Source organism: Eublepharis macularius, chromosome 10 (assembly GCF_028583425.1).
Source record: "Eublepharis macularius isolate TG4126 chromosome 10, MPM_Emac_v1.0, whole genome shotgun sequence".
In the NCBI taxonomy this organism is placed as follows: domain Eukaryota; kingdom Metazoa; phylum Chordata; class Lepidosauria; order Squamata; family Eublepharidae; genus Eublepharis; species Eublepharis macularius.
The window spans coordinates 76269282-76288441 of NC_072799.1; the positions used below are offsets into that span (position 1 = coordinate 76269282).

Sequence of the window (19160 nt, forward strand, 5' to 3'; positions counted from 1 at the left end):
GCAATACATCATTGGCAGTTTTTGTGATAATAGCTGTGACCTGCATGAACTCTTCATTGTAAATGTTATCCTCCTCGCTTCAGCCTTGGAACCTCTTAACGTTCCATAGAAATATTATTCTGCACAGGTGCTCCCACACAGGGGGAAGAATGTATTGCTTTAATTTCAGAAGAGGAGACTGACTACAGAGCTCCTCTCGTTTGCCCCATAGTCTACCCCGCTGCTTACCAATCTTCCAAACCTGGCAAATAAGTTTGAGAAAGAGGATGGAAATCTGTGGCAGGGAAAATATAATTTATATAAGAATCATAGCTTAATTTCTGTTTATTGGTTGTAACAGTGCACTAATAAGCGCCCATATACCGGAGATTGAATCTGTAAGGACAGCAAAAATGGCTGTCCCAACCGCCGCCCTCACATGAAGGCAATTTTATTTTTATATATAATTAAGTTACTGTGGGGTTATTTTGTAATTATTGTTATTGTCTTGCAAGCAAAAAGTGAGTCAACATGTGATCACACCTCCAAACCATCAGACTTTTTTATGTGATAATTGTAATCATTACAGCAATCTAAATCCACCATTGGCTAAGGGAAGAAACAATCCCTAAAACTGACATAGGTTCACAATGTGAAACAGCATATAATACATAACGAGTTCATAGTAAAAACTGTCTACCCTTCCTTTTTGTCTGTCATGGACTGACACTTTACTAATAATCAAGGCGCAATAGATTGGCCAGGAATGAAAAGGCATTGTGGGGCTCCATTATAGGACTCTATGGCCAAAGATGCAATTTTCTCTGACTATTAAAAATACTCAGCAAAACTGTTGTTTTCCTCAAATAGGAAGAGGATTGAGTGATCCCTAATTCATTATTGAGAACCAAAGGTAAAGGAGAGGTTTGCTACTGGACTTTGCTACTTATTACTGGATTTAAAAAAAGGTTCTGTTGAGCCTGAAGAGCCCCGTGGCGCAGAGTGGTAAGCTGCAGTATTGCAGCCCAAGCTCTGTTTATGACCTGAGTTCGATCCTGGCGGAAGTCAGGTTCAGGTAGCCGGCTCAAGGTTCTCAGCCTTCCGTCGGTAAAATGAGTACCCAGTTTGCTGGGGTAAAGTGTAGATAACTGGGGAAGGCAATGGCAAACCACCCCGTAAAAAGCCTGCCAAGAACATGTTATGATGCGGCATCCCCCCATGACTCGGTGCTCGCACAGGGGACTACCTACCTTTTTACCCTGTCAAGCCTAAAAGTTCTGGTGCGTTCAAGTATCTGCACATGTAGATGAACCAGATCTTTTCCTTTAAGAGTTAATATTTTAATAAGTATGATTTCTCTCTCTCTCTCTCTCTCTCTCTCTCTCTCTCTCTCTCTCTCTCTCTCTCTCTCTCTCTCTCTCTCTCTCTCTCGTGTGTCTGCATTTTAGGAAACATTTTATTTTATTGCTTTTCAAACCTTTGTGCAGTTCTGCCTGTGGCAAGGTACTGGCTTAGTCACAGAGGAACAAAAGGCCAGTCTTTAAAGTAAATAATACCGTGTTTTCTGCAAGCTTTCTCTGCATTTATTGTATGGCTAGGTAGGAAGCAGGCAAAGCTGTTGAGGTGAGGAAGTGGATAAGATCTGCTGTCAACACTGAAGCTGGGCTGGATTAGAAGGCTGAGAAATCCTGCAAGCTGGAGCTCTCATAATGCAGCTGTTGCCAAACTGTAGTGACTGCTAGAACTATTGGGAATACTTGAATGTTTTAATGACACCCTTAGATTCTCCCTGTACTGGTGAATGAGAAATAATGTTACTGTCATGGCTGAAGACATAACAGTATTCATGTCATGCCTCCATGATGGACCGTTTGAATGGTGTGCTCCCAGAGACCCAAAAGAAATACAAAATTCTCTGATGATCTACCTTATATTTGTGTTGGTTCCTCTGCCAGTGGCTGACTGACTTGCAGATAGAACAGCAGCTTTATTGCTCCCAAGCATCTTGTATCATATTTAAAACTATTAGGAGAGATATAACTATTACTAACAATTGATATAGAACAAAGATACAGATTGTTTCAAAATGTTATTTAATTCTGCTAATGAAATCTAGGTCTTGAGATTACTGGAACCTTGAAAAACAACACAGCGCCCCCAACTCAAATCTCAGCTAAAAATTTTAATATTTTCTCCTACCATCCAAATCTCTTGTGGAGGCAGGGGGCGGAGGATGGACAAAGCCAGAATCGGATCATATTTATTTTCTCCAACCAAGAAGGTCCCAGAATGCAAATTTTATAGGCAGGGTTTTTAAAAGAGGCAAGGAAAAGGCTATTACAAAGCATATTTGTATGAGCCAGTTTGGTGTAGTGGTTAAGAGTGGCAGGACTCTAATCTGGAGAACCGGGTTTGATTCCCCACTCCTCCGCATGAGGCCAGCTGGGTGACCTTTGGTCAGTCACAGCTCGCTCAGAGCTCTCTCAGCCCCACCCACCTCACAGGGTGATTGTTGTAAGGATAATAATAACATACTTTGTAAACTGTCCTGAGTGGGTGTTAAGTTGTCCTGAAGGGCAGTATATAAATCGCATATTGTTGTGTTGTTATTATTTATTTATTTATTTATTTTGCTAATAGAAATATCTCCTGTGAATGTGGCACTAGTTGGGGGTGATAACACAAATTTACTTAGCTATTTTGTCATATATTAATGTCCTGATTCAAATATAAAGAGGATCCTCCAGGGAGTATCAGACAGGTCCTGTAGTAAAGATGCAAGGTGGTATTAAAAAAATGAATTCTATTCTGTAAAGGGGAGCCAATATTGGTTCTGCTACCCACATGATAAAAATAAATAGGTGCTGTTTCAAAAGACAGGACTCGTTGCTGAAAGACTTTGTTTATTCAGGGTGTCTATTTGCAGTCTCTCCATATAGATTTCCGAGGTGATGTACAGCAGAATCAATAAACAATTAAAATCAACCAAAAACCTAAAACTAAGAACAATAATCAATACAAGCCACAAGCACACAAGCTCAAACAAGCAGACATAACAACCAGAAAACTCTCTTTCTAGAGCCCACGTGTATTTATTTGATATATTTATAGCCCTCATTTCAGCCCAGTTGGTTCCCGAAGAGTCTTACAATTAAAATGACCAGGATAGCTGAGTTCAGTCAACACTGCATCCTCAGGAAATTCCCTTAGCACAGAGAAAGACTCTGGTTTTTGACATCTTTCTGCATGAAATTCAAAACTATAAAGTGTTAATGTGGACAGACCTAACAATCAAGGTCCCCGTAAACCATCAGGAAGGAGGGAAATCAGATTAAAGGCCTTCCATGTGGGCTTCAAGAAGGATGCGAAAGTATATGTTTAAAAACCAACATCTATTAATCAGAATTTCTTTTGTGTGTCATGAGCAGGGAGCCTAAGATCATGGTGTGCCCTGAGCCTCAATTAGTCATAGAATCACAGAGCTGGAAGGGATCCCAAGGATCATCTAGTCCAACCTCTGCACAAATGTAGAAAATTCACAGCTACCCTCCACCAGTGACCCCTGATCAATGCCCAGAGGAAGGCAAAACCCTTCAAGTTCCCTGGCCAATTTGGCTTGGAGAGAAATTCCTTCCTGACCCCAAAGTGGCAATTGGTATTACACTGGGCACATAAGAAAGGGCTGTCCCTTCCTACCCTCTCTAGTAGATGGATTAGAAAATGCCTTGCTCTGGGTTATGGATCGTTGGATTCAGCTTCTCCAAGTGGTGTCATTGCTTACTCAATCAGAGGAGAAGCTACTTCGGCTGCCTTACCCACTAGCATTCCGACTGAGAACGTTTGCAGGGTGGCTACTGTATTGTTCCCTTCTACTGTCATAAGATACTACAAGATTGACACATTTGCCTCTGTGGACACTGTCTTTGGAAGTCAAGGCTCAAAGTAGGTTATCTGAAACATCCCAAGGGAAGGGAGCCTGACTTCTCATGCCTATCCAACATATGGGACTGCTTTGGTACGTTCTTTTCCTGCCTCTTCTCCTGGCACTAAACGAGAATGGGAAGTTGGACTTCACTACAAGATTCCCTTCTTTTACAGTGCAATCCTAAGCACAGTTAGTGTCAGGACAGCAGGCAGATCAGCTCTGCAAAGGGCAGGGGACTTGTACAGTGTCCGTAGTAGTTTAACATGGCAGTTTCTGGGGTATTTTCTTCAGTGTTTGGATGTTTATTCTGTTAGTTATTGGAAGGCCTAGTTTATGTATGTAGGTTAATGATGGAATTTGAATGTTAGTTAGTTACCCAAGATCTACAATAGTAATACAGAAATACTGTGTGTGTGTGTGTGTGTGTGTGTGTGTGTGTGTGCGCGCGCGCGCGCGCGCGCGTACGCCGTCAAGTTACAACCATCTTATGGGGACCCGAGCAAGGGGCTTCCAAGGCAAGTAAGGCGCAGAGGTCGTTTGCCATTGCCTTCCTCTGCAGAGACTTCCTTGGTGGTTGCCCATCCAAGTACTGACCCTGCTTTGCTTCTGAGATCTGATGAGATTAGGCTATACCATGCCACCTTTCCTCACTAGAGGTATTTATTTCCAGACTCCTACTAGAAATCTACTTTTACATTGGAACGAGTGAAGCTGCCTCGAGCATTAGTTTATCTAGTCAACACTGTCTGCTCTGGCTAGCATCAGCTCTTCAGGGTCTCATACATATAGAGAGAGGTCTTTCGCAGCACAACCTTTAGCTGAAGATACCAGAGACTGAATCTGTGACTTTCTACATACAAAGCATGTGCTCTGCCACTAAGCCATAGCTCTTTCCTCCCTACATTTTCCTTCTCATATTTTATGACCTCATTTCCCAGTGTCACTGATGCCAACCTACGTGGCCACTGGTTTCTCCCATGTACTCAGCCTCTTAACATAACTTGCAATATCTTTATCCTTTGCGCCAAGCAAGCAAGCCACATGCCGTCAAAATACCTGTCGCAAACACATCTTTCTATGTTCCTAATTATCAAATCACATGCTATCGAGACCCTGGGAGTGATATCCTTGGCACATGAGAGTATTTGTGCATCACCTTAGGAAAAGTTCTCTTCTAATGAGTTTCTCAGAATGACACCCTCCTACCCCAAGGCACTCCATTCTCTCTGGCACCAGAGGAGTTGTTAACGTGAAATGAGGATGCTTGTAGTATTTCCCTGAGGGTGTAATCTGAAGCAAACTAATCACAATGGCTTTCTGACTGTTACATTAAGGTGGGGGCTACGGCGCTGCTAGTTCTGTTCTCCAAGATTAGAATGTTGTATTCCAATGCTGTCTATGAAATTTCTTTCTTGTGGAATTCTATACTGTCCATGAGGACAGTCACCAATAAACCAATGGCTGCAAAACTGCAAGAGCTGGAATTCCATTTCAGTGATTAGTAGGAAAGAATTCTGTTGAGTTTGTACCAAACTACCAATGGAAGTCTTTGTACACAAAAGCAAATAAAATATTTTCTCCATGACTCAAGTGTGCCAAGTGACTTGTACATTTCCCGCATCCTAGCAGGCAGTCAATCTGCATCTCTGACCATGGTATCACTACCGTTGTCAAAGCTTTTCTTTGACCCCTTGTTCAAAAACCCAAAGGGTACAGACAGTGCTTTGATCAATTTAAAACTAACTTTCACCTGTAAGCCAACTAGAAGGAAATCGTTCAAAATAGGATTCAAATATTAATCGATACGAGACCTGAATCTTGTTATCAATACCCAGTTATCACATTGGCATAACCATTTTAATTGTTGTTAATCTTGATCAGTCAAGTATAGTTCCCTTCTTAGAGAAACTCTGAATTTCCAGTGCCATAGCCATATCACAAAACTTTACGCTTTTAGCAGTGTCAGGGCTACTGAAAGGAAGCAAGCAACATTCCAATTCCCATGTCTGCACAGTGCATGCAAATTTGTGCATTCTCCCTTACTCCTCTGGCTATGTGAAACATTTTGTACTGTTGCATGAATGTATTTGTAAATTCAGGCATTTGCTTATGCTCACTGACTTGTAAAACTGGCATGGTATTACCAGAAATCTGTGGGAAATTCCATTTGATCCTATTTGCTAGTTGGAATGAATTTGTCTCTCTCGGTGATTTCTTTATTTTGTATTTATCTGACTTTTTCTGTAATTCTTAGAGAACATCTGGCTCTGAATGTTTCAATGGATCCAGGGCTTTTTCTCAGCTGGAACGCGGTGGAACAGAGTTCCGGAACCTCTTGAAAATGGTCACATGGCTGGTGGCCCCGCCCCCTGATCTCCAGACAGAGGGGAGTTTAGATTGCCCTCCACGCCGTGGCACGGAGGGCAATCTAAACTCCCCTCTGTCTGGAAATCAGGGGACAGGGCCACCGGCCATGTGACCATTTTGCTGAGGGCAACCCACTGAGTTCCACCACTTCTTTTGCCAGAAAAGAAGCCCTGAATGGATTCCTTTATATCCATTAGGTGTGCCAGATCAAAATTTTTAAAATGAGAAGAATACATATGATACTCGGAATCCGAGGCATCTATTAGGTTTCATTGGGTTATATTCTGAAATAAGAAGTAGACCCTTGATCAAACAGAAATCCCTTAATATAATAAAAGATATCACAGATACACTCCAGTGGCCACCCAGCTTATTTTCATGCTTGTGGCAGAAAATGAGAAATGCCTGTGGGAAAAAAGTAAGGAAAAAACAAAAACCTGATATTTAAGGATCCAAGTTTCAGTGCTCTCTACTGAGGCATTAGCTTCTTCCGTTTCTAGGCCTGTACCAGTGGAGCATTTAGAATCCTACATGGAACATAAATAGATTTCAGTGTGTATTTAGAGATACACTAAAGTGGAGGCCTTTACCCCTCCCTTAAGGTGTCTACATCACAAAGGAAATAAAACTTAGTGCTAAGACCCCAGAGCTTATATGTCTATTTTGCATGCCTATCAGTACCTTTGATGGGATGTGTGCATTTGAAACCTGCCCTTGTACTTGCAATTTCAGAGAGAAGGCTTCCTAAGGGAAAGTTTCTAAAACAAGTTTCAAACTTGAGGGGAGGGGGACGGGAGAGAACTGCATACTTTTTATTCAGACCTAATATCTGAATTTTGCAAAGCAAAACAGCAACTAAAAGGAGATAGAATCATTCTAAGAATTTTGGAAACTTCAAAAAAGCCAAAGGACGGGAAAAAATATAAAACAAGCAGGTGACTTACAAGGACTTGTAAAGGGACATGTCATTTGTCCTGTATCCCTCCTCATTATTTCCTCTTTCCTCATCTAGCAACCCCCATGCCCTTTCTCATTTTCCTGCTTCCTTCTCTCCTCCTTACTCACCAGCCAACCTGCCTTTATCTAACCCCCTGTCTTCAGCTTTCCCTCCTTCCCTCACTCTGGCAGTCTCTACATGGAAAGGTCTGGTTCAGTATGCAGTGCTGTGCTGGGCCCAGTTGCATGGTGCTGGCCAGACTGGACATACTGGAGAACCTGCAAAGACTTGCAGGGAGCATCTCACTTTCACCAGTATCCCCCTCTGCACTGTATTTCTCTTCTGGCAGCCTCCATATTCTTTCTCACCTTTCCTTGCTTCTTTCTCCCTTCCCACCAACCAACCTATCTTTTATCTGCTCCCCATCTTCAGCTATATTTATTATGGGAGACTGGAGAGACAAGGACTTTGTAGGGGGGTGGGGGAGCTGTCTCTGACCAGCCCTCCATCCAGGCCAGTGACTCAAACCTGGAAGGCTCAGAGGAAGAGCCTGAACTCCAGCAGGGCCAGGACAGGCCTGGTGCTGCAGAGGCAACAGGAGACCATGCTGCCAGAGCCTTCAGGAGAGGCCCTGGCAGCTCATGTCCCAGCAGCACGGGAGACCACCCCACCCAGAACCTGCAGGCAAGTCCTTGCCACCTGCCTCAGGGACCACCATTAGGTCCCGCCAGGCAGGACACCAACCAGGGCCCATAGCCCCTCCCAATCACCTCCTGCACTGAATGAATGGTGGTGGCAAAGGCAGGCAGAGGTGGTGCAGAGGTGGTGCAGAGGAGACCTCCCTGCAGACTCAGAACAGGCCTCTGGCTAAGATACTTCCATGCAGGTCTATGGCCAGAGCAAAGCAGAGCCTCCCCAGCTCTAACACTTGCTGGCAGGTGCAGCTGAGCCAGATCTCTCTCACACACACATACACACACACACCCCCCAGCCTATTTAGGCTGAGGCTTGTCAGAGCTTCAGTGCTGGATCAACCGGTTCACTTTGCATGAGCCTTGTGCTCCAGCCTTCAGCTTCCCAGCTCCCTCATAGTCCAGCTGGCCAAGCAACCAACTTCCAAGGAGACCATCCAACCAGACACAGGACAGGTGTAGCCATCAGGCCAATAGTATGTCAATACTTCTAGAAAAACCCGGAAGGTATGCCACTCCTCTCTAGGAGATGCTGGAAACTCTGTGGTTTCACCAATGAGTTTCTAGCAATTTGTAGAGGTATAACGTCACTTAAGTTTCCCTAGAAGTGATGTCATGCCATTGGCCTGATGGCCCTCTCCCCGCCCCCCCCTCCCACTTCCACTCAGGCTGCCATGCTGAGGGAAGAAGGGAAAGCTGAAGGGTGGGGGTGGGGTAGGTAGAGGTGGGTTATCTGGTAGATAGGAAGGAGAGAAGGAATCAGGAAAAGATGGTGGCTGTCAGGAAAAGGGAGTTTCTCCATGCTATTTAACTAAAATGCAGTGTACCAAATGGGAGAGGGTTTTAAGATTATATTTCATCTGCAACATGTATTTTTGAATATTCAGTCAGAGATTTTTTTATACAATAACAATAATTCTTTTATTTTTTAGGTTAAAATTGGAAGACAGAAGGAAGACTTTAGTAAAAAAACTTGAAGAAACCACTAAACTAACTACATATTTGCATTTGCAGCTTAAAAGGTGAGTTTGGATTGTTTACACTGTCTGTGTGCTGCCTTTTTGTTATACAAGATCTGAAAGTAATAATTTTTAATATCACTATTTTATTCTGGATGAGATTTTGTTAACAGTTTTTACATTTTGTCACACAAAAAATGTGCTATGTAGCTGCTACAAAACGTTCGGCTTCCTACTGCTATTACCAGTTCTGCCCCATGTCAGCGTTGTCTCTACTGAGTATGGTTTCTTATTTATTATTCATTGATTTAGAGCATTTTTCCCTCACATTTCAACCAATGTGGGCATTAAAGAGCTTAATAAAACAACTTGAAACAAAAATAATTATAGCAAAACTTAATAAATAAGAGTAATACATGTGAGAAGATTGGGGTAGTGATGAACCTGAACTATTTTTTTCTCTCTCTGTGATATTGTAGGTAGACAGGGGAGACGAAATAGACCAGACTCCTATTTTTTAGGGGCTACGGTGAACTTGGCAGACATAGGCCCCTCAGGTGCAGTTTCCACAAAAACTCTTCAAAGGTCACCAGCTGGGCAGGGTTGCCAAAAGATTTGGGGGTGGAGCCTGGGGGGGGCAATGTTTGGAGAGGGGCCCCAATGGGGTATAACACCATAGAATCCACCCTCCAACTCAGCCATTTTCTCTTTGGCAGCTGATCTCTATACTCTTGAGATCGGTTGTCATTCAAGGAGATCTCCAGGCCCCACTTGGAGATTGGCAGCCGGGCTTCTCTTAAGCCACTGATCTTAAAACGGCACTAATTGCACCCCTTTCTCTGCTCAGTGCAAGTAGAAAAAGTCCTCAGATAGTCTTGCTGCTGCTGTAGCTTCAGCTACAGCAAAGCTGGAAGATGCAGGGAAGAGGTGGGAGGTGTAAAATATTTCATATTCCCACTGGAAAAAAAAGATTTTAAATTCATGCTTGATAACTGCTTATTTTTTATTGTAAGTAAGTAATCCCAAGGAATTTTCTTGAGTCAGATAGTCTGATTCACAAGCCAGTGAAACAGAAATGTTTATATTTAAGCTGATTTTGACCTATTGGAGTAAAGGGGACCAACTCCCCTTAAACAGTTTCTGAAATTGGTTCTCCAAGCTGCGTAGAAGGAGGGAGGGGAAAGAGTAGCCCCCTATAGATTGGTAAACCAGATTAGCAGATAGTTAAACAAAGAGACCAGAATGGCAGCTCAGTATAAAGTATTACTCTTCCCCTGTACCTGAAATGCTATCTGAACCTGGGTCTGTGGAATAACTTTTTTCTTGTGTGCACAATAGTGTTTTCTCAAAGTATGCATTGAGGCTACTCTGAATCAGGCTGATAAACAGAAAAAGAATGCATTATTTGTCTTGCGTTTTTTTAAAAATGTCCAGCTAACTTTTTTCTCACTTGGACGCTTCTTTTCTTCTTCATCCTCTTCCGTAAAGGTTGTGGCATTTTTATGTTGTGCATCCATTGTCTTATTTCCCCTAACAAAAGGAATAGAAAATACCGCAGATGGAAGAATAAGGCGGCCCAAATAGTGAAATAAAAGATCTTCATAATACATTACAAACCAATTGCATAAAAAGTGACAATTGGTGAACCGTACGAAACATTCTGTAATCTTCCACAATTGGTATACCCTCTTGAGACGCTGCCAGGTTGAAACAAATTTGCTGGTGTTAACAAATGAGACTCCAGAAATTCTCACCAAGCTGCTACTGAAAAGCTAGGCTACAAAACATTATATTTTTACAGTGTGGTATTATGCTTGTCTGCTTTATGATTAGATTGGATTAAATTTAATACTGTACATTTTATTGTGAGCTAGTAATCAGGTATATAATAGTATGAGCAGAATGGCAGCTTGTTTTTTCCTCTCTCTTGTAGTCTCTCTGCCAGTACATTATCTGTATCTTCAGGGAGCAGCCTGGGGTCCCTGGCATCCAGTCGAGGGTCTCTGAACACATCTAGCAGGGGATCACTTAATTCTCTTAGCACTACAGACCTCTATTATAACCAAGGTGATCAAACCACAGACTTGGACTATCAGTATAAACTGGACTTCATGTTGCAAGAGAAATGCGGTTACATTCCATCGGGCCCTATAACTACCATTCATGAAAATGAGGTGGTCAACTCCAACGGGAGAATGGGTTATAGTGATTCTTCTGGCTCTTCAGCAGCAAGCTATGCCCCCAAATTAACTGAGCCTCCAAAATCGGTGACCTCACTGTCTTCAAGATCCTCTCTTTCCTCCTTGTCCCCTCCTGGATCACCTTTGGTTTCAGAAGGGGCCTTCTCAGTGCCACCTCAAGACTCTCCATTGCACCACCTCACAGCAGACTTTGAAGACTGCGATTTTCTGAGCGATTTTGCAGGCGTTAGCCTCTGCGAGAACCAAATGTTGTCGGACTCAGAAGCCAGAACATCATCTCAGTCTCTTACAGATGATAAAGACCTCAGTGAAAGCATTAGACAGACTACATCACCTTCAAGAAATGCAGGTAAAAATGTTACAGTGTCAGACTTGCATCCAATATTTGAGTATGCAGATAGATGTACATCTCGCTGTTAAAACTCTGTGGCTTGATTTGGCATTATGTAAGTTTGCCTATGTACTCCTTCCTCCATCCTCCCTTTGCATCTTCCAGTTCCTTCCTGTATTTCCTCTTTTGCAGCAAACCATAGTTTGCAATTATATCTGAACTATCAAACTACAGTTTGCCCTTGCCCTCTAGTTCAGAATTGAAAAACATGTCTTGAGGTGGGTCTGCACAAGCCACAGTTGGCCAAAATGGATACAGGGGGAAAAGGAGGCAGACAAAGCATACCAGGGGAGAAAGGAATATATGTGAGCCTGTGTCTTTGCACACAAACAGATCTCATTCATAAGTTGGATAGAGTTTACTTTGGAACTCCTAGAAATGGATAAGTATCTTCAAAGAATGGCACTCAGCTTTTTAATTCTGAGGGTATTGTAGGGTTGCCAGCCTCCAAGTGGAGCCTGGAGACATCCTGGAATTATATCTGATCTCCAGATGACAGAGATCACTACCTCTGGAGAAAACAGAAAAGAGTCCAGTAGGACCTTTAAGACTAGCCAACTTTACTGTAGCATAAGCTTTCGAGAACCACAGTTCTCTTCGTCAGATGCATGGCCATGCATCTGACGAAGAGAACTGTGGTTCTCAAAAGCTTATGCTACAGTAAAGTTGGTTAGTGTTAAAGGTGCTACTGGACTCTTTTCTATTTTGCTACTACAGACTAACACGGCTAACTCCTCTGGATCTGGAGAAAATGGTTCCTTTGGATGAGTTTATGACATTCTATCCCACTGAGGTCCCTCCCCTCAACAAACCCCACAGTCCCCAGAGTCTCCTAACCCAGAGTTGGCAATCCCACATGCACAGAACTCATTCAGAAGATAAAAGCCACTGTCTACAGTTTCCAAACTGATGATTCATCTCATGAGTTTGTTATGAATGTATTTGTTCACCAGCATCAAGTACTATATTTATGTTTGCAAGACCAAACTTGTAGGGTTTATTTAGATAAGCATATTTAGGAATATGTTCTTTTCAAATTTTTGTTCCAAAAGGATAAAGGACAACAGAAAGAAAGGCAGTAAGCAGGGATCTATTTAGCCTATCATCCAATGAGGCTGTTTAGGGATGCTCCTCATGTGTTCTGATGCTGTGTTGTTCATTAACAACCTTGAGTCTTTGACTCTTGTGCCTCTTTAGAACTCCCCCCCCCCTTTCTGACATTCAGTGTTGCTCTGCCACCTTCTGGTTAAGATGATCCATTTCTTTTTCCTCTTGTTACACAGCATTATGATAGATAAGGAGAGAATTGTTAATGCTGATGCTTATTTGGATTACTAAAGAATTTTGATTTAATTGAAACCTGGGATTCCTGTGATAACCTAAGCACTTTTTCACAGACCTTTTTATAGCATGGACTTAGTGGCGACAGCCAAAATGGATTGGTGGCATACCATATCGATAGCCACCTGTCATTGTCCAAGCTGGACTCCCAGAGCTGACTGTCTACCATCTGCTCAGTTGCCTGAGTAAAGAAAGAAAAATCTATTAGTAATGTGAATGATGCTGTTTCATTGTTTAACTCAGGCTTAACACATTTGGCTGGACATAGGAGGCAGTACGTTCTCTACCTTGCCAGTGGCCAAAGGCATATACTTTCAAGATAGACAAAGGTTTTTCTTCTCCCTTGGCTTTCACTGGTCGAGAGAGGAGCGTCTGCATGGGTCTGCAGTAAGCAATGTGACATTCTTATTGGCAAGTTTTAATCTTCCCTAGTTCTCTTCCAGTGCTACAGCCATCCAGAAATCATCCTAAATCATCACTATATGTGTAAGTGTCTGCAGGGGGACTAGCAATCCACACACCTTTCATCCTGCCACAAACAGTGAAATCCTAAGAAGAATAACTCCAGTCTAAGCCCACTGATTTCAATGGGCTTAGACTAGAGTAACTCTGCTTAGGATTTCACTGTTAGTGTGGTAAATTGACACATCTCCCTGAACCCTGAAAGTCAATCAATGTTGTTATAAATAGAGAAATATTCTGCCGCTCATTACTAAGCCAGAAATCTTTGAAACAAAAGAAGTGTCTGTGTATATGTTCCAGAAGCCAAATGCAACCTGAATGGGCCTTCATGAAGCCAGGGTAAAGCTTCCCTTCTGATTATGCTCCTCTCTCTCCCCATTAGCCCAAGTATGATCCAGCGTTGCTTGCCAAAAATCCCATATCCTGTGTGCTTCCCACTCGATGCCCTTTTTCCTGAAACACAGCCCCAAATATTATCGGTTCAAAAAGTCCAGTCTGAATAAAGTGTATCTGTTCTATGTTCTGCTCATTTCTTATCATTCAGAGCATTAATGTCCTATACATTCACACGAGGGGGAGGTGTGTGCCCAGTTTCAAAGCTAAGTGTTTTTTCATTCCCATAGAGTTCAGTGGCAAAGTTAAGCATGGGCTTAATTCTCTTCTCCCCCTCCCCATTAGAACCTGTCTCTTTAGTTGCAAGCGGGGAGGGTACAGACATTCTCCAGAAGACATTTTCCGGCACAGAGTGTCTTTTGTGGCAACAGAGTTAGAATAACCGTGAAGTTCTTCCGCAGACAGTCTCTGTCATTGTCAAAGTCGATTTCAGACTGCTGTGGTTATTCCTGGGGGTAATCAATAAATCATGTCATCACCTTCACCCCTCTCAAAGTGGTGGAAGAAAAAGCACTTCATCATCAAGGAAAAAGCATCCCCACTGCTACAAATGAAAGGAGAAATGCAGCAATCAATCCTCTAATCTGAAGCCTTAAAATTTAAACATCTTAACAAGATGTAAAGTCATGACTCAGGAGGGGGGGTGTAATGCATACCAATACACTTGGCTCCTTGGCAGATGAAAGGACTCCGCAGGCCAGCAGCTTATTACATTACAGGATGCTGCTTACAGTGAGTGTTTCTTGCTCTCTGCAGGACACTAGCACAGGAATGTGAGTTGAAGATTTAAATTAAGTAATTGTTGGCCCTGAAGATTCCCTTGTTGGTAGTGGCCATGCCAACATACCCTGCTAAAGCCAAAGCAGAATTCGCATTTATTTCGTGCTGGGATTTCAGCAGAGGGGTACTTCTATCTAATTTTTTAAAAAATAAATGGTAGCCATGGGGGCTTGATTTCCTTGTTGGCCAAGCAAAATAAAGAAGACTTTGGTTTAACTTGTTCATTTAATGCTCTATTTGTAAGTTTGTTTGAAGTGCATGAACTCCGTTAAATACTATCATAAAGAATATACATGTTCATGACACTATCCTACATTTAAAGTGTGAACCCTGCTTTGACCCTTGTTTTTAAAGGAAAAAAGGAAAGTGAAAAATACAAACACAATACAATATTTCCTTTGACAACTGAGACATCAAAATGAAAGTTATTGATGTGGACATTCTGGGCTGCGTTCTGCATCCAGACTACAGACCCTGTACCCATTTTCAAGAGGATCAGGAGCAAGCAAAGGGGTTCAAGCACTGTATTTTATGTTGATCGTCAGATAGAACAGAGGCAGCAAATGCTGAAGAAAGGAAAATATGGGTCTCTAGCTAAAGATGGACAAATAATGGTGACGGGAAACTGTTTTGGGGCACTAACTCCTAATCCCCATTAGTTTTACACACAAAGCCTCAAATGGGCTGCACCCATAGAATACCATCCTGTTTTTGTTTGTTTTGGGTGTATGTCTGGTTTTCAGTAGTAGAAAATCTCAGTGACTTGTTGCAAAGAAGAAATATCTCCTCTACCTTTAATAATTATGAAGATAGAATTTCAATAGGTATGGCTTTTCTCAGTTCCACATAACAAGCTGTAACTATAGGTCTGGAGTTAAATGTTCCGAAGTCTGAAAAGGTTGAAACTGTTGTAATATTATATCTTGTGATTGGGATAATTAAATGGGGAGGGGAGTGCTTGCGGATTTTGTTGTATTTTTTATGTTTTTTAAAGTTTTTTTTTAATTCACCTGGGGCTATGGGGAAAGGCGGGAGACAAACATTAAATAAAATATTCCCCACGATACCCAGTGTCCTTTTCAACTTTACTGTGACTTCAGAACTTTGTATATACAATTTCATCATCAGTATAATCTAAAAAGGCTCTTCCTTCTCCTGCACTTAGGTGTGGACTTACCAAGAAGAACCATAAGCCATCTGCTTGAGGAGAAGGCAGGATGTGTATCGGCAGCCGTGTCTGATGAGTCTGTGGCTGGAGACAGTGGTGTATATGAAGCTTCTGTAAAACAGTAGGTTCCAGAGGGGGAAGCAATTTGGCCCATCTAGAAACATGTTCAAGCATCTGGCTCGGTCATACTCAGAGATATGTGTTTCATAGGGTTGTTCCTTCGGGGTTGATTTTGGCACACATTCGCTTTGGGTGGGTACCGTTATGCCCCCTTTTTCTTTGCCCTCCACATCACTGGCCCACACTTGTGTAATCACAGGTCACTATGGCAAGGCCTGGAATTGTTGTTGATGACATGATGCTGCTGCCTCTGAAACGGTGACATGAAAAATGTTGCGAAACGATGCTCAGAAACAAAGCAACCGCTCAGAGGTCAGCACAGCCCATTACATTAAATGGCAGTGAAGGCCAACAAGCCTGAGGGTTGAGAACCGGAAGAATTAGAAAAATGCACAGACAAGAAGCAGCAACCCTGAGAACATGTAACGGTGGCGCAACAGAGCCAGATGCTAAGTAGAAACCCATTTAGAATTTGAAGTGCTGCATCTTCTGCTGCATTGAGGTGCTACATTCAAACCTTGGGAGCAGCCCTCATTTATGGTAGAAAATGAAACAATGGAGAGTTGGCTAAGCTGAATTATGTAAAAACATTGAGAATATTTAGAATGATATTTTGGTCTGTCATCCAGCAAGAAGGCATTGCACCATTTAAAAAAACTTAATGCTGCAACTTAATGACGATCATGTACTCTGTCACAATAGAAGTCCAGAAAGAAACACTTTCCCCAAAGGCTTGTGAACCAATGAGTCTTGAATAGTCCTCCTGGCTTCTAAGAGACAGAAGCAGGTGGAAAGAATTTAATAGTACTGCTCACTATCCTATCCTCCAACTTCCAGACTCAGATAAATAACATAACATTCGATTTATATACTACCCTTCAGGACCAATTAACACCCACTCAAAGTGGCTTACAAAGGGTGTTATTATTATCCTCACGACAATCGCCATGTGAGGTGGGTGGGGCTAAGAGAGCTCTGAGAGAGCTGTGACTGCTCACATCCCAAATCTAATATTTGGAGGGGAGGGGTCAATTTGATGGGCAGCTGGTATTTCCTCCCACCTGTTTAGAGGAAATCCCAATCAATAGTTGTCACGTTTTAGAGAAGAAGGTGGGTGTGTTTTTTGCACCTTCCTAGACAAAGAGCTTCTTTTTCATTACTCCAAATGAGAGCCAGTTTGGTATAGTGGTTAAGAGCGGCAGATCCCTAATCTGGAGAACCGGGTTTGATTCCCCATTCCTCTGCTTGAAGCCAGCTGGGTGACCTTGGGTTCTTGGAGCTCTCTCAGCCCCATCCACCTTACAGGGTGGTGGTTGTGAGGATAATATAACACACTTTGTAAACTGCTTTGAGTGTGGCATTAAGTTGTCCTGAAGGGCGGTATATAAATCAAATGTTATGTTATAATTACTCAGATGGCTGTTTCTGGGATAAAAGATGCTGAAAGAATGTGATGGGCATTTCTAAGGAGGACATTCAGAGGGGAAAAGGGCCTAGCACTTAGGGAAAATAATGCAAAAGGTAAGGGGGGAAATCCTAGGAGCATAATGACTTATCATTATATACACCACCCTGAGCTCACTGGAAGAAGCTTGGCATTAAAATATTAAATAAGGATGAGAACATAGAGTTAGCCTAGCGGTTAGTCTTTTATTCATTAGTTTTTGCCAAGGGAAAGGAAGACTCAAGATTTCCCATTGGCTCTAATAATGCACATGTAGATTCACATCCCCATATAGGTGCTACTGGACTCTTGCTCTTTTCTACTGCTACAGACAGACTAACACGGCTACCCATCTTAGTAAAGATTAAAGGACAAAATGTAGGGTGAGGTGGTTGCAAAGCTGGGGGGGAAATGGAGAGCATCTAGTCCCAGTCCTGATTTGTTCTTGCAGTTACAAACTATGACTCTTTCAAGGTGAATCTTAAAATGAAGGAGCGAGACTTTAGCATTATTTCCTAAATAAGATACTGCTTTCTGCTATCTCACTACGAGAGCTTCACTAGACGGTGTACTAAGCATTATGCAGATTGGACTGATGCTCCAATCACTCTTTGATTTGGGTATAAGTAGTATATATTCATTTTCTGAGGTTTAAGCCAGTTAACTATCCAAAAACCCTTTTATCCATGTTCTCCAGACCAAATGATAACGAAGAGGTTGCATATTGCGAAGATGATACCACAATTCTAGAAACTGCACAAGTACAGATAGGACTCAAGTAAGTCCGCATTTGTAAAAATAGCTGCTTTTGGAGCATTACAAGTGCGTTAACAAATGTCTGATGATTTTTTTTTTTGCTGTCTTAACAGATACGATACAAACAGTTCCAGTTTTGTGATAATTGTGGTGCAGCTACAAAACCTTCATGCCCTTTCTGTATCCCCTGGCTCCAAAGTGTAAGTACATTACTCCCTAAAAAGCAGGATGATGGTTTAACTTTAAAAATCCACATTTTTTTCCAGAAATCAGAATGCACTTCAAGCTGAACCTGACAGGTTCCCTTACACTGCTTGATTGGTGGTGGTGAAGAGTGCCATCAAGTCATAGCTGACCTTTGGCAACCTCTGCTGGGGTTTTCATGTCAAGAGACTAACAGGTGTTTTGACATTGTCTGCCCCAGCAACACCAGTCTTCGTTGGAGGTCTCCCATCCAATTATTAACCGAGGCTGACCCTGCTTAGCTTCTGAGATCTGATGAGATCGGGCTTGCCTGGGCAATCCAGGTCAGGGCACACTGCTTGCACTGTTTTATATCCTGTAATCTACCTTGAGTCTCTGCAAGAAAGGCAAACTAAAAATAAATAAACCTCTGTTATCAAAAGAGCTCCTTCTTTCCGCACTCCCAACTGCTGTACTCGGCTGCTTGCCCAGCAAAATGCTCACCTCCACCCCTGGCCCACCTTCCTCTAGTGCTCGTTCCAGGGCTCTTGTGAGATGTTGTCATGGGCACGTGTTGGATGGTGGGAGGAAAAGATGCAGTTGATCCTCAACACATGAGGACAGTCCTGCTGTTGAGCTCCCTCTGGTCCATGAGAAGAACAAAAATTCATGCATTAAGTATTTCCTTTCATCCCTCCTCATGCAGAGCTTTCATACTTGTAAGAAAAATTCTTTAATTTTCTTTTCAGTAAAAGGAGAGCACTTACCCTGTCCCAAATGAATGTTCACACAGAAAAATGCAAAACTCTACCGTCTCCTTCACAGCAAAGGTCCACCATTTCACCCCTTTTTGACTTTTTCCCCATTACTGTTTTTGCTTTGAAGGATATATGCTTCTTCTCGCCAGCACAAGAGCGCACGTAACTTTCTTTTGTCTCCAGCACCAAACAGTCCCCTACACTGCATACTCAGCAAACCTCACTCTTCCTTAGCTACAGAAGGAGGTTTTCCAGCAGGGGGATTTCACGTATTACGGTGTGCCAGCATGCATCACAGACTGTC

General features: G+C 42.5%; 1 protein-coding gene across 2 annotated transcripts in view; it reads left to right on the forward strand.

Annotated features, from left to right (window-relative positions):
* Positions 1 to 19160, forward strand: part of WWC2 (WW and C2 domain containing 2) — a 161430-nt gene that overhangs the window by 102145 nt on the left and 40125 nt on the right. For both annotated transcript variants that reach the window (XM_054990137.1, XM_054990138.1), the window contains exons 10-14: positions 8833 to 8922; positions 10793 to 11409; positions 15593 to 15716; positions 17857 to 17937; positions 18029 to 18115. In XM_054990137.1, the coding sequence (XP_054846112.1) occupies positions 8833 to 8922; positions 10793 to 11409; positions 15593 to 15716; positions 17857 to 17937; positions 18029 to 18115 (999 nt within the window). The remainder of the gene's footprint in view (positions 1 to 8832; positions 8923 to 10792; positions 11410 to 15592; positions 15717 to 17856; positions 17938 to 18028; positions 18116 to 19160) is intronic.